The 12,267-nt window shown below is 41.6% G+C and overlaps 1 protein-coding gene across 1 annotated transcript; it reads right to left on the bottom strand.

Moving 5' to 3' along the window:
• Positions 1-8,273: 8,273 nt before the first annotated feature.
• CHCHD7 (coiled-coil-helix-coiled-coil-helix domain containing 7) lies at positions 8,274-9,889 on the bottom strand. The gene is made up of 3 exons (XM_010082885.1): positions 9,836-9,889; positions 9,188-9,286; positions 8,274-8,375 (listed from the first exon to the last, which is right to left on the bottom strand). The coding sequence occupies exons 1-3, from the start codon at positions 9,887-9,889 to the stop codon at positions 8,274-8,276; spliced, it is 255 nt and encodes an 84-aa protein (XP_010081187.1).
• Positions 9,890-12,267: the final 2,378 nt, after the last annotated feature.

Below are 12,267 nucleotides of genomic sequence, written 5' to 3'. Positions count from 1 at the left end.
AACACAAGGAGCAGCTGGCTGTTTGCAAACACCAGCTTCACAGCAGCTTTTCCGGCAGGCCAGCCTCCCGCAGCTGCCAACTGGAGGAGACCAAGAGAGATACTGATGCTCTCTGCCAGCTCCTGGCTGGCAAGTTTCTACGCTGCAGAAAACCAAAGCATTTCATGAACTCTTCTCGTCCCACAACAATCCTAAAAGAGTGGAGGTGTCTAAATATTTATTAACATGATGATTCTCAGGGTTTTGAGCATTGATATTTAAAGGGCAGAAACCTGAAATTGCTTTTAACACGTGGGTAGGTAAAACCCACCAGTGAGCCTTTCTAGTGCTCTTCTACTCCTCATACACGTGCTCTTGCAGCATTTAATTGCAGTGTGATCACATCTAGGACTAAAAAGACTGGCACACAATCAAGGAGACTATTTAGACTGCCCAGCTGGAGATGCTAGGAAATCACGGCTCCTGCTAGGTTTTATCTGCTTTTAGCTGCCTGCCACCTCGGGAATCCCAGCCCTGAATACCTAAGCCCCTTTTTCCAGCCCTGAAAGCCTTGCTTGACCCGCGATAGCAGCTGTGGCTTCAGCATTTGCTCCCTGTCCTTTGCCGCTCAGACACCCAACATCCCCCCTGCCAGCCCAGGGGCACAAGTGTGGCTGCAGCAGCAAAGCAAGGTGCCTAGGGGTCCAGCTGGGCTGAAACGCAACCGTCCTCCTTTTCTCCCTATTTTCCCTTTGCTGTTTTGCTGCTGGATACATTCCCCAGACTAGAGCCCTGCACAAAGAGGCAGCAGCTGGAGGGCAGGAACAAGGCAGGAATGGCAGCTACTGGAAATATGACCATCAAGGAACACCCTATGGAAAAATCAATTTCCTTCTGCTCACCCATGTACTAGCAGACTTCACAATCACTCCCCAGGGCTGCCGGAATGAAGTGTTCATTCCATAAATCCCAGCAGTGCTGAGGCGGGGGCAGACACCCAGCCCACCAGCACTCCCAGCACCAGACGGCAGGAAGCCCCAGGGACTGGTGATACCAACGTGTTTGGCACCCACAGGCTCTAGATGTCTGAACACAGTCAACAGGTGACAGGCCCTTAGGGGTCTATATTTTAAATTTTAGAGTAAAAGAGGTCCTTCCATCCTGTGCAGGACCAGCCCAGGATCTTAAACTGTCATCTTATTTAAGGAACTGCTTTACCCATCAAGAATACCAAAACACAGAACTTCTTAGACCATCAGTAGCATCTCCCCAAATCCATCCACCATGACAAAACCCAGAGCCAAAGAAGTACCGAAGACTGATGGTGCAGAACACGGCAAATTCACAGGACACACCCTACCTCAGGAGTGGTCCCTTCACCTTCATTCCATCCTTTTGTTACTTACACACTGAAGCAAGCACTGTGCTGCTAACATATTCCAGTGCAGCAGCTTCTTTCAACTCCACTATTAAAAAAAAAATCCAGAGAAAATACCCCAAAACTCCTGTCAGCCTGCTTTTCATATGCAACCAGGTTCACTGATCAACAACAGTTGCACACAACTCCAGAGCCAAGGACTACTCAGGGGTCCAAACATTTCAAGGGCAGAAAAACTGAGTTTCACATGTGGCACAAAAAAAAAAAATTACCAGCAGACTATTTCTGTGAAAGCATTGCAATTTTTTTTTGTTAATTGCAATCTTTTAACATCAATTAAAAATGTTTAGATTCTTCACAGGCTTATGAGTGTGTGCAAGCTTGAGGTGATGCCCCCTCTTTGGTCTAACTCTTACAGCTGAATTGCTTTTAGTCTATTCAGGGAGTATCTTTTTTTTTTTTCTTTCCATCCCTTCCAGTAACAGGAAATTTAAAAAGATTTTTGTTTAAATTGTTTTGTTGATTTGTTACTTTCTATTTTAAATCTGCTGATCCCCAGCACACACAAAATGGTGATTTGCAATGACTGAAGGTGATTATTCTTACTCTACAGGGCAATGGACAACACTGATATTCCCTGGCACAAAGGACAGGTTTTGTGCCAGGAAAGTCACACAGTGTTAAAGAAACACAAAACAAAACATAAACATGGCATAGTTAAGGTGCTGAAGTACAGGAATTTAACTGCACCTTACCAAAAGCAAAGTCTGAATTTAAAAGCCTTAAGAAAGAAAAAAATATATAAAAAGTATACTGGAGAAGGTGTAGATTTAAAATACTGAGCAATGGGAGGTAACGCTAAAGAACAGGCAGGCAAAGACACACGCATTCCTGTTCCACCGAGGACATTAGATACAAACCAACCTCTTTGTACAGCAGAATGAAATGCGTAGTAAGGAGAAAAAGCTAAAACAGAAGGTGATGTTTGTGGTAATGTTTACCACAAAAGGGTAAAAGGGCTTTCCAGGTAAAACAAAAGTTTGGTGTTAACAGAAAGTGTTTGTTACCTAGCAGCTTGGAAAGGTGGCTCACAGCTTGTTCCACTGATGTTCCCTCAAGAAAGGTGAGGAATAGAAAGGGGAGGGAAGATATTTTTGAAACCATTGGAAAATGAAAACAATGTTAAAGAAAATAGCAGGGATGAAGCAAATTTCGTTTTTGTCAAAGTCACTTAAATATCAAAAAGCATTTGCAATGTGTAGCTCTTCATCAAAGCGAAGCAGGGAGAAAGGGAGCCCACGGGCAGTGGGACTCCGAACACAGAGCAATGATTAGAAGCACAGTGCAATGCAATGCAAAACCTAATTTGCCAACAATTAACGTTAGAATTTAAAAACCACCCAGACCAACAAACAGCAGGTTGTGGAATAGCTCCAGCTAGATTTAAACAAGAGTTGGGGCTCCAGACAGAATCTGCTCAACCTGAATGTTGCAAAAAACCCATGCAAGCCCTGATAGAGGGAAGCTGTGAAAATCCTTTGGGGTATAAAGGAGCTAGAAGCTAACACAAATATCACAACTGACTTAGCAAAAGTGGAAATAGCCTAGATAAACAATTCTCAAAGTTAGTTTTAAAATAATGTTGTTAGAAAAAAAAAATAGGTGTATGCCTAGCTTCATTGACAATGAAGATTTCATTAGCTTTGAAAAACCACCACCAAAAGACACCTCTGTCCTACTGATGGAAGAGCCATGCCACCCAACGTGCCTGATTTCGTTAGATATGATAAATTAAGGAATTGCTCACAGACAGCATTGGAAGAAAGTGTTTCATATGAAACAGCCCTCACGGCTCTCCTCAGAAGGTATTTCCTAGGGAAGGAACTGCTAATAATAATTAGGCCACCTGCCACAGTACTTCAATATCAGAAAGATGTGAAAACCTCTCATAGTTCTCAGTTTGAGCAACTCCAGTATTATTGTCACTGTTTTTCCAGTGCCACAGCTGCGTACAGTGTTCTACAGACTAATACAGAATGGCAGGCTGCTGCTGAAGGAGCTGACAGCCTGCGTTGAACATGATGCACCACCATGCAGCAAATGAGACCGGAAAGCTTTTCTGAGAACGGGCTACCAGAAGTTAAAAAAAAGTGTAAGGCAGATGCTTTTGCTAGCTACCTAATTAGCATTTTCTATAGACAACACATGCAGTCTTTGAGCTTGCTGCTAGAATAGCTTTTTTTTTTTAAATCTCAGAGAATTAGCTACAAAAGTGCATTTTTGGGTTAAAGGCAAAGACAGTGTTGTGAAAAACAGACACTTACATAACTGACTTGTTTTTTCTAAGGCATATATGACCAGGAAAGATATTCCAGACAGAGCTACTGGAAATGAGCTTGTGAAAAAAATGACTAGGCAAAAGGCAAAAAGGGAGGATAAAGCTGTAGAATGAAATCTCCAGGATGAACTTTGAACCTCGAGCATGGATGGTGATCACAAAGTTACAATTCAGGGTGGGAAGCAGTGCAGTCAGTAATCGCAAGAAGGTGACACGGAAATCACGAGATGAAACAGTATTGCGCCTGAGAAAAAAAATGTCATAAAACAGTGTCCACAGGGCAGAATATAGCATCAGTGTGAGGAAGAGAGGAAGTTGAGCTTAGTGAAAGGGATGCTGATGAAGAGACAGGCAAGCTGCAAAGCAATTTCAAGTTAGCCGAGTTCAGGCAGCAGCTCAACTGTCAAAAGGGCAGTAATGGTGTGATTTGAGGATCGTTGCATTGAAGGCCTTAAAACTGAAAATCCTCAGCAGTGACTTTGAGATAGAAGGAATTGAGACAGACCTAAAGGATGGAGAGGAACTACTTATTCAGAATCTGATGAGCCTCAGTTACATACTCCAATGACTTTAATAGCTATGCTGAAGACTGACTTTAAAGATGCACCTACTTTTAACATGAGTTAAGGACTGCCCCCGCAAGCATTAGAGCAGAGTAACATCACATACTCCAAATCCATCTGCAAAGTTTTAGAGAAACCAACCCTGTATGCGTGTCCTTTGTCACACAAGTGCAAAAGTTTTATTAGAAGACCATGAAACAGACTCAGAGCTGCAGCACATGCAACTCCTTGCCTTTCAGAGCTTCAGCCATTAAATCCAAATGAGCTTTCAGGACTCCAGAGCTAAATGACTTTCTTCTACCACCTTCAAGAGCACAGACTCATCCCAATTGTGGCAGCAGAAAACTTCGAGCCAAACAATGGCCTTGTACTGTAATGGGAATGGTAAGATGGTAAAACATGCAAATGGGAGTCTGGCCATTCAGCCAGGGCTGGCAGTGAGCCTGTAGCTGCTGCTCAGTGCTCAGCTGTGATTAAATGACCACCGTGGAAAATATTCTTGCAGGGACCATATTCTAAAGCTTCTCAGGCTGCACAGAAACATCCTATTTTCCAGCAGCAATTCAGACGCTTGTCCTCCTCTTCTGTTTATAGAGACAGCACCAATCTTCCCTTTCTTCCCCATGAATTCTGCTATCTCTGTGGGAAGAGGTTAAAACAGCTTGAAAGAGAGTGGGTGGAGGGAGCCTGTTTTCATACAGTCTGCTGTGCAACAGCACCATCCAGCTGTCAAAAAAATAATGAAACATTAACACCACTATCCAGATTTGGTCCTTGTACCACGAACAAAATAAAGAACTACACCTATTAAACAAAACCAAACCCACAGGTCTTTCCCTGCTTCAGAATTGATTATATTGGTCCATTGAGTTATGTCTTGTGGGTTAGGACACAAAAGTGTGCTTTAGCAGAACTGAGAATTCAACTCCATTTATTTCTGCCCAGTAAGACAGGCAGGCTACAGCTTACCTCAGTGTTTCAGTGAAGTGTGGAATATAAGCTCAGGTATGAGGAAAAGACCATTATCTTTGGCTTACAACCAAAGACAGTTAATCACATGACAAAAATTAGTGCAAAACACCTCACCCATTTCATACATGAGCCTATGTTTTAGCTGTCATAACCACTCTTGAGCCTCAGTAGTAAAAGCAAGAAGAATCTCCAGCTAGGGGGAAAAGCAATGAAAACTCTGACTTAACTAATGGATTACTCTTGAGAGGCATTACGACATAAGAAGAAAACTTCCTGCTTTACAAGATTCTTCACAGTGTTCTTTAACAGTAACTATAAGGCATATGCAATGGAAATAAATGAATAAATGGCATTCTCCACAACAGATGACAGATTACCTGAATTAAATACACAAGGTCACTGCTTACATTGCCCTCAGTTCATCACCAAACTCAGTTTTGTCACAGCACCTACAGAGAGCTTACCATGTGTGTCCACTGATGATCAGGAAGTCTAATATTAGACTACTGTTCTTGCATTGTATGTGCCTTAGCCTGTCCTGTGATCCCACATTCTTGCGTTGTTGATCCATGGAAGCAGGGAATACGTCTCCTTTTCTGCCATTCTGAAGTCCAGTACTAGTGCTTTACAAATACTTTGCAAAGCACTACAAGGTATCTATTGAAGTCTAAAGATAAGTCAATCATTCCTTGAAAGAAAACAAAAACAGTAGAAACTTTCCAAGTAAATATTGGCAGGAAAAAAATGTAAATGCAACAATAACCCAGGAGGAAGGGCATTTCTACACTCAAAGAAAGCTTGAAAGGAAAACCTAGGACAAATGAGATGACTTTAAGGAACTTGAGCTTATGCAAGGAAGAATCAGCATAATCAGATCAAGAAGAGAGGCTGTTTTTCTTGCACAGAACTAAAACATACAGTAGATTTGAATGTAAGCCCAGAACATAAGAGCACAACAAGAGGAAAACGGCATTAGAACAGTAGCCAAAGCCATAGGAGCAAAGGACATGCCCAAAGATACAGCAGAGGTGCCAAATGACAAACCTGTGCCAAGTGGGAGGGAAGGCACCCTTAGACAAGCAAGGCAGCAGAACCAGGAGAGTCCAGAGAGGACTTCCCTTAGCCCTAGAGAAAAGAGGACAATCAGCTCCCCAAAAACCACAGATTAACAAGACAAGCAAATACAGGCATGGCCAATGAGGAAGTATTGTGACTAAGTTTCAATAAAGAAAGCAAGGAGTTCTCTAAGACAGTGAGAACAGAGAATACGAGACCTTTAGAGGAGCTGTAGCAGAAAGTCATTGCAGGACTTCATTAGATCAGAGACAGAATAAAGTTACTAGAAAAAAAAAGAGCTGGAATGATGACAGAGAAAAATGCTCAAATCAGCAAAAAAGAATTGGTGTCAAATGGGGAAAAAAAAGGAAAAACTGGTACGTAGGAAGGTATTGAAAGAAGGTGGCAAGGAGGCAGTGGGCAAGAAAGAGCCTTTGAATCTACAATGAAAGTTTCCTCTCTGTTCCACACAAAAAAAGAAAAATGTCAGCAAAGTTTGAATTTTAAGTGCAGAGAAAGTAATTTAAAATAAAGAATCCGATGATATTGATTGAAAAAGTCTACTTCCCTTGCCAGGAACTGACTAGAACTTGTGACATGGCTTGGAGGCTGCATACCTATGCTTAGAGAACTGCATACTCAAAAGGCATAGAGTTACAGGCTCATTCCAGTAACAGAAAGGGTATGATCAATCCATTTCAAAACTCGGATGTATAAGGAGAACAGAGAAAGAAGAAGAGGAAAAGCAGATCATTAGTTCTGAGTCAGGTCAAATAACAAGGTGAAGGTGGAAACAGCATAAAAATCTCATTAAGCTTAGAAATAGGCCTCCAGTGGAAAGAAACAAGACAAGCCAGACAGAAGGAGAAAGAGGAAGCTATGAAGTCTTTCCAAACAGTCTAAATAGAGAGACAACACTTTTACACCATCCTCCATGAGGTCAGCCAGAGTTCTGCCAACTTAATCACAGCAGGTCCTGAAGGATTTCACATGGAGCTTGAGCTCATGACAGTGGTTCTTCTGTTTTACCACAGAGGGCAAGCTTTTAAGCCAGGACACCTGATGGTACTAAAGGTAAGGAAACTGTGTTTCCACTAGACAAACCATTTACGCTCACTCGTTCAGTGTATTAAGGAATCAATCTTAAGTAAGATGAGAGTACCTCTTCAAACTGAGCTTTGTGGTCTTGTATGAGTAAGCATTTCCAAACCCAGCTGTCCAGTCTTAGATAGATGTACTATAGTTAAACCTGCCTTGTCACTCAGAGTATATGTTTACATGTCTACAAGTCCCCCTGCCAGCAAAGCATCTATTTACGATCCACAGAAGGTACTATTCAGTTCAGTCTCAAGGAGTTCAGTTCTATCTTCATCAACCTCACTAACCTTGTAACAAGCAAAGCTTGCGGATGTGATTTATTGCAAGCTTCTGTTGTTGATGAGTGCGGTGGCAGATGTAATGACAAGCTTGTTGGATTTGGGATTTTAGTTCATGAACAGTCTTATTTAAATCAGGGACACAGAATACAACCCATGTGAAAACAGTGATAGGATCAGACACGATAAATACAGACTATTGGGCAGAATAGCTGGATATACCAATATGCTGCACATACCAATCTCTCAACCTGCTCCATCCTTAGAACTACACTGCAACACTCAACAGTCCCCTCTTTCCCAAGAGACTTTCTCTGACTCCCGTTAACTTTATATTTAGCATTTCACCGCAAGTTAGTTTCTACTTCCAAAGCGTCTAGGCATAAGCTGTGTTGATACCCATGTCTCCCAGTGAGAGGCTGAGTTCCCATGACAGGCAATATGAATAAAACCAAGAAGTTCTATCCTAGAAAGCTCACACATTTGAAAATTTAAGAGCTTATTTTAATCCAAGACATTGCAGCTGTAAAGTCCAGTTCATAAAAGGGCAACTTGCTGCTGGTAAGTCTTCATATGTACAGTGGAAACAGTCAATGAATGCAAGTTTCCAGTCAGTAGGGCTTCCCCATTGATTCCAACATTTTCCTTCTCTCTTCTGCCGAGGGCATCTCTGGTTTCACACCATTTCTTTTCCTTTGCATCATAATGTCATGCTGAAAATAGAAGAAAGTGACCATGAGAACAAAGATTTCTCAGAAGTCTCTGCCTCTGAGCTCTGAATGAATAAGATTATTTAATAGAAGTACTCTTGATATATCAAGAACCCTAGGTCTGATTAGCTGATAACTAAAGGTACTAATATTTAATTGAAGATACCCAATAAGTTTACCTTGTTGCTTCAGAAGACTGAAATTACAGTATTCCCTTTATACTATATAAGACTAATGTGCAATTGTCCGTAAGCAGCTTTCTTGGTAGTTTGCACAATTATTTAAAGGCTAAGCTAAACGACTCTTTACTGTTATGGCATAAGGAAAAAAAATAGCAGAGAACAGTTTAACTGCACATAGTTCCTCATGATACTTTTCTAACGCGAGAGAGAAAGAAACAAGGACACCACCAAAGAAGAATGAACTCTTACTAAGCTTTACCTTAGGTTAAACATTACCCAAACCAATGGGAAACCAGATGAACTTAACTTAGAACTTTTTCATTACATCAATTTAAAACAGAACTTATTACTAGAAATATGACTCAAATTCAGAGGGAAACACATCAGGTATTGCAAGAACACCGACTCACAATCTAAGGGGGTAAACGTAGGAGAACCAAGTGAAGTACTTTGATGTACATCTGCTTAAGTCCTCCAGCAACACATACCAACACTACCTAGGCCTGTAAGTCACCATAAAAAATAGCAGCCATCAGCACTAGCTAAGTCTGAAGAGTCCAGAAAGCAGTGTGTCAGAAATAATGTACTGAAAGCAAAGCATGGACAAAAATTTAGAAAATCTACTGCGCTTACCCAGAATTTTCTGCAGCTTTTGTACTTCAAAAAATAAGCAGTACACATATCCTTGTTATAGTTGTTGTCATCCATACATTTTCTAGAGGCATCTGTTTCCTTTAATAGGGAAAAACATACTTCAGAGCTGAGTGAAGTTACTGTACTCAGTGTCTAAAAACTTTAACAAGTCCCAGAGTATCTGTGAAGATAGGATGCAGCTTCTCAGATGAAAGAATACTATCAAAGAGAGCAGAAGAACATCTATCACAAAGGATAATCAGTAATTCCAAGCAGTGACTTCATTTAGAGATAACAGACATTACTACTCTTTAAACAGTAAGGATAGAGTCCACAGAATAGTTGCTTACAAAGGTGCTTGGTACAACCCACAGAAGACTTTTGAAAAATTAACCAAGCTTGTCTAGCCAGGATTTCAGGCTCTGGTTTTAAGGAGACAAAATTGAAGAGATTGCTATCAGTTCTATGACTCCCATTTATGAGGAATTACTGGTTGTTACTACACATACACAGCTTTTCCCGTCTTCAGACTCTTTAAGAACCTTTTAGTGCAAAATGCCAATGCAAGAGTTCATAAGAAAATCCTCAAGAAATTGCATTATTCAACATTAAAACTTACAAACAGAAATCCCAACTTGATAATCTTACCGCTACACATGGATTTGTATCGTGGTCTCTAAGCTGCTGTGCATGCCTGGACATTCTCGACAGACACTCACACCTTGGCTAGAAACAGAAAAGAAACAGGTTAAGTATCTATTTTTAATATCAACCCAGGATTTAGTCTGAACTGCAGCATGTACTAAAGGCCTTCCAATAATGCACACAGTTTGGCTGTCTTTAAAAAAAAGGAAAGAAAAAAAAACCAAAACCACCACTACAAAATTTCTTTTGCAAAGTGTTATTCCAAAAGCACTAACAGCAAGACAACTCGGGCAAGTTCAGCCTGTCACCAAGACTGCCTAGTCCCTGATAAATTCCTGCAGAGAATGGAGCCACTGCAGTGCCTCTCACACCAGCCTGTCACATCACTGAGGAAGTTAACTGTGTCTAGCAGAAACAACTCCACAGAAGCTGTTCACAGCCAACTCGCTGTAGATGCTTCAATTAACACTGTGGGGGAGCAATGCACAAGTAAGCTTTGCCAGATCTGTGCCTGCTCCTTAGCTGGATCACATCTGTATCTTCACTGAGCTTTCCCAGGTGTAACAGTGCCCAACTATCTCCTCTGCTGCTGTATCAGATGCTTAACAGAAAAAGTTTCACCACAAGGAGGGACCAGATCCACTTCCATCGTGTATGACAGCTTGAATCGCATTTTTCACCAGGTTAGTAGTTTGACACCAACTCTAGGAACTGTAAGCTTGAGAGACACAGAGTCCAGTGCCAAGAACCTACACTGATCCAAGATGATGACATCAAGATGAACAGCAGATCCTCATTCCCTTTACTACTTCCCATACATTGCCTCTGGCACACATATGGCCATGCAGGTATTTGTTCCAAACAAATACTAAATCTAAGCAAAAATAAATTAATGTTGACCAGACGACTGTTTGAGCCAACGCATGCAGAAACACAGGACTGAGGAAGAGAGAGCTCTCTGCAGTAAGTTAAAATACAGCTGATAAAGGAAACTGTGAAGGAATGTACTTGTTGGATCTTTTTGGATCTTTTTCCTAAAGACATTGCTGCTAATCCTAAACTTAAAGCTGCTTCTGTTCACGTTAGAGACTGATAACGCCAAGTCTGCAGTAAAAAGACAGTTTTGCTTGGAATCAGCAAGCAAAAAATCAAATACCACTCTTAGCAGTTCACAGACAGAAAACAATGTTTTAAATTAAGGTTCTTCTTTGGGTAAGAGTAAACTATTCCAGGTGAAAAAAGCCCTAGACTTTACACCCCGTGCCAGCACCATCTCCTATTTTTTGCATTCCACATGCTCATTTTCTGCAAATGGGGCTTTTAAAGAACAGCTTCAGGAAACTCTTTCACTTTCCTTTGAGAGCTATCCACTGTTTAAGTTAACTTTACATGCTAGGCAAATGTTTGCTTTTTAGTGGGTGCAAGAAGATTTTTGATCAGGTAGTTCCAAATGGAAACACAAGCAGGTAGAACAATGGCATCATCCAAACTTCAAGGAAGGGGGTGGGGGAAGTAGAATAAAACAAAAGCAGCATATCACAAAGCCTCATCTAAGTCACTACTACAGACACAACATTTTCAGAGGCTTGTTTCTGTCTGTGTTACAACTCCGCTTCATTCATATTAGAGGCGCAAGTACCACTTCAGCAGACACGCCTCAAGGTGGGCAGTATTAGCCTGGCTTCAGCCTTCCTCTCTGAAAGACTATTCGGGAGTCAGGATGTGTCATCATCAGCGTTCATTAAACAAACTGCAATTAGCATTTGCAGTTTGATTACAGTAACGGAGTCTGCAACCATGCCCAGTTTAAGGAACAATGCACACAATATATTAAATACCTACTTAATGAACAGGCCGTTCAGGTTCTCATGAAGTTGCTTAGTTCAGAGTAGGCAAATGCTCAAACATACTTGCACTACCAAGAAGCTCCGAAGCTCCTGTGCTTGTGCCTCTCTCCCCCTCTCTGAACTACTGCAGGATTCAAAGCACCATCAGCTGGGAGGGCGGGCAGGCAGGTCACACCGAGGTGCTGCTGGGTGACTGCAGGAGCAGTCGAGCAGGAAGCAAACCTTCCCCCCAGCTTCTGCACACGTACAGGCTCCCCTCCCTGCCTCCACACTGCCGGCCCGAGCCCAACCACAACCAGAGGCTTGTCTCTTCCACAGCTCTTAATTATGTTTTAACACATTAACGGTTGTAAACCGTACCACAGAGAAGCACATTCGTTGCTAGCGCTCTCTAACCCTAGGGCTTTTTCAGTTCATAAACCATCAGGACATTTTTCTCCCACTGAAAAGCGTTTGGCTTTTTTAAGCGCACACATCCACACAACATCGCTCATTACGCTGCAATACAGACCAGCTTATTAAACCTTAAACCCCGGAGTGAAGCCCGTATTAAAAAAAAAAAAAAAATCCTACGGTTTTTATTGCTCT

Source organism: Pterocles gutturalis, unplaced genomic scaffold (genome assembly GCF_000699245.1).
Source record: "Pterocles gutturalis isolate BGI_N339 unplaced genomic scaffold, ASM69924v1 scaffold8445, whole genome shotgun sequence".
In the NCBI taxonomy this organism is placed as follows: domain Eukaryota; kingdom Metazoa; phylum Chordata; class Aves; order Pterocliformes; family Pteroclidae; genus Pterocles; species Pterocles gutturalis.
The sequence above is the reverse complement of the archived record's forward strand: the minus strand, read 5'-3'. Positions and strand labels throughout refer to the sequence as shown.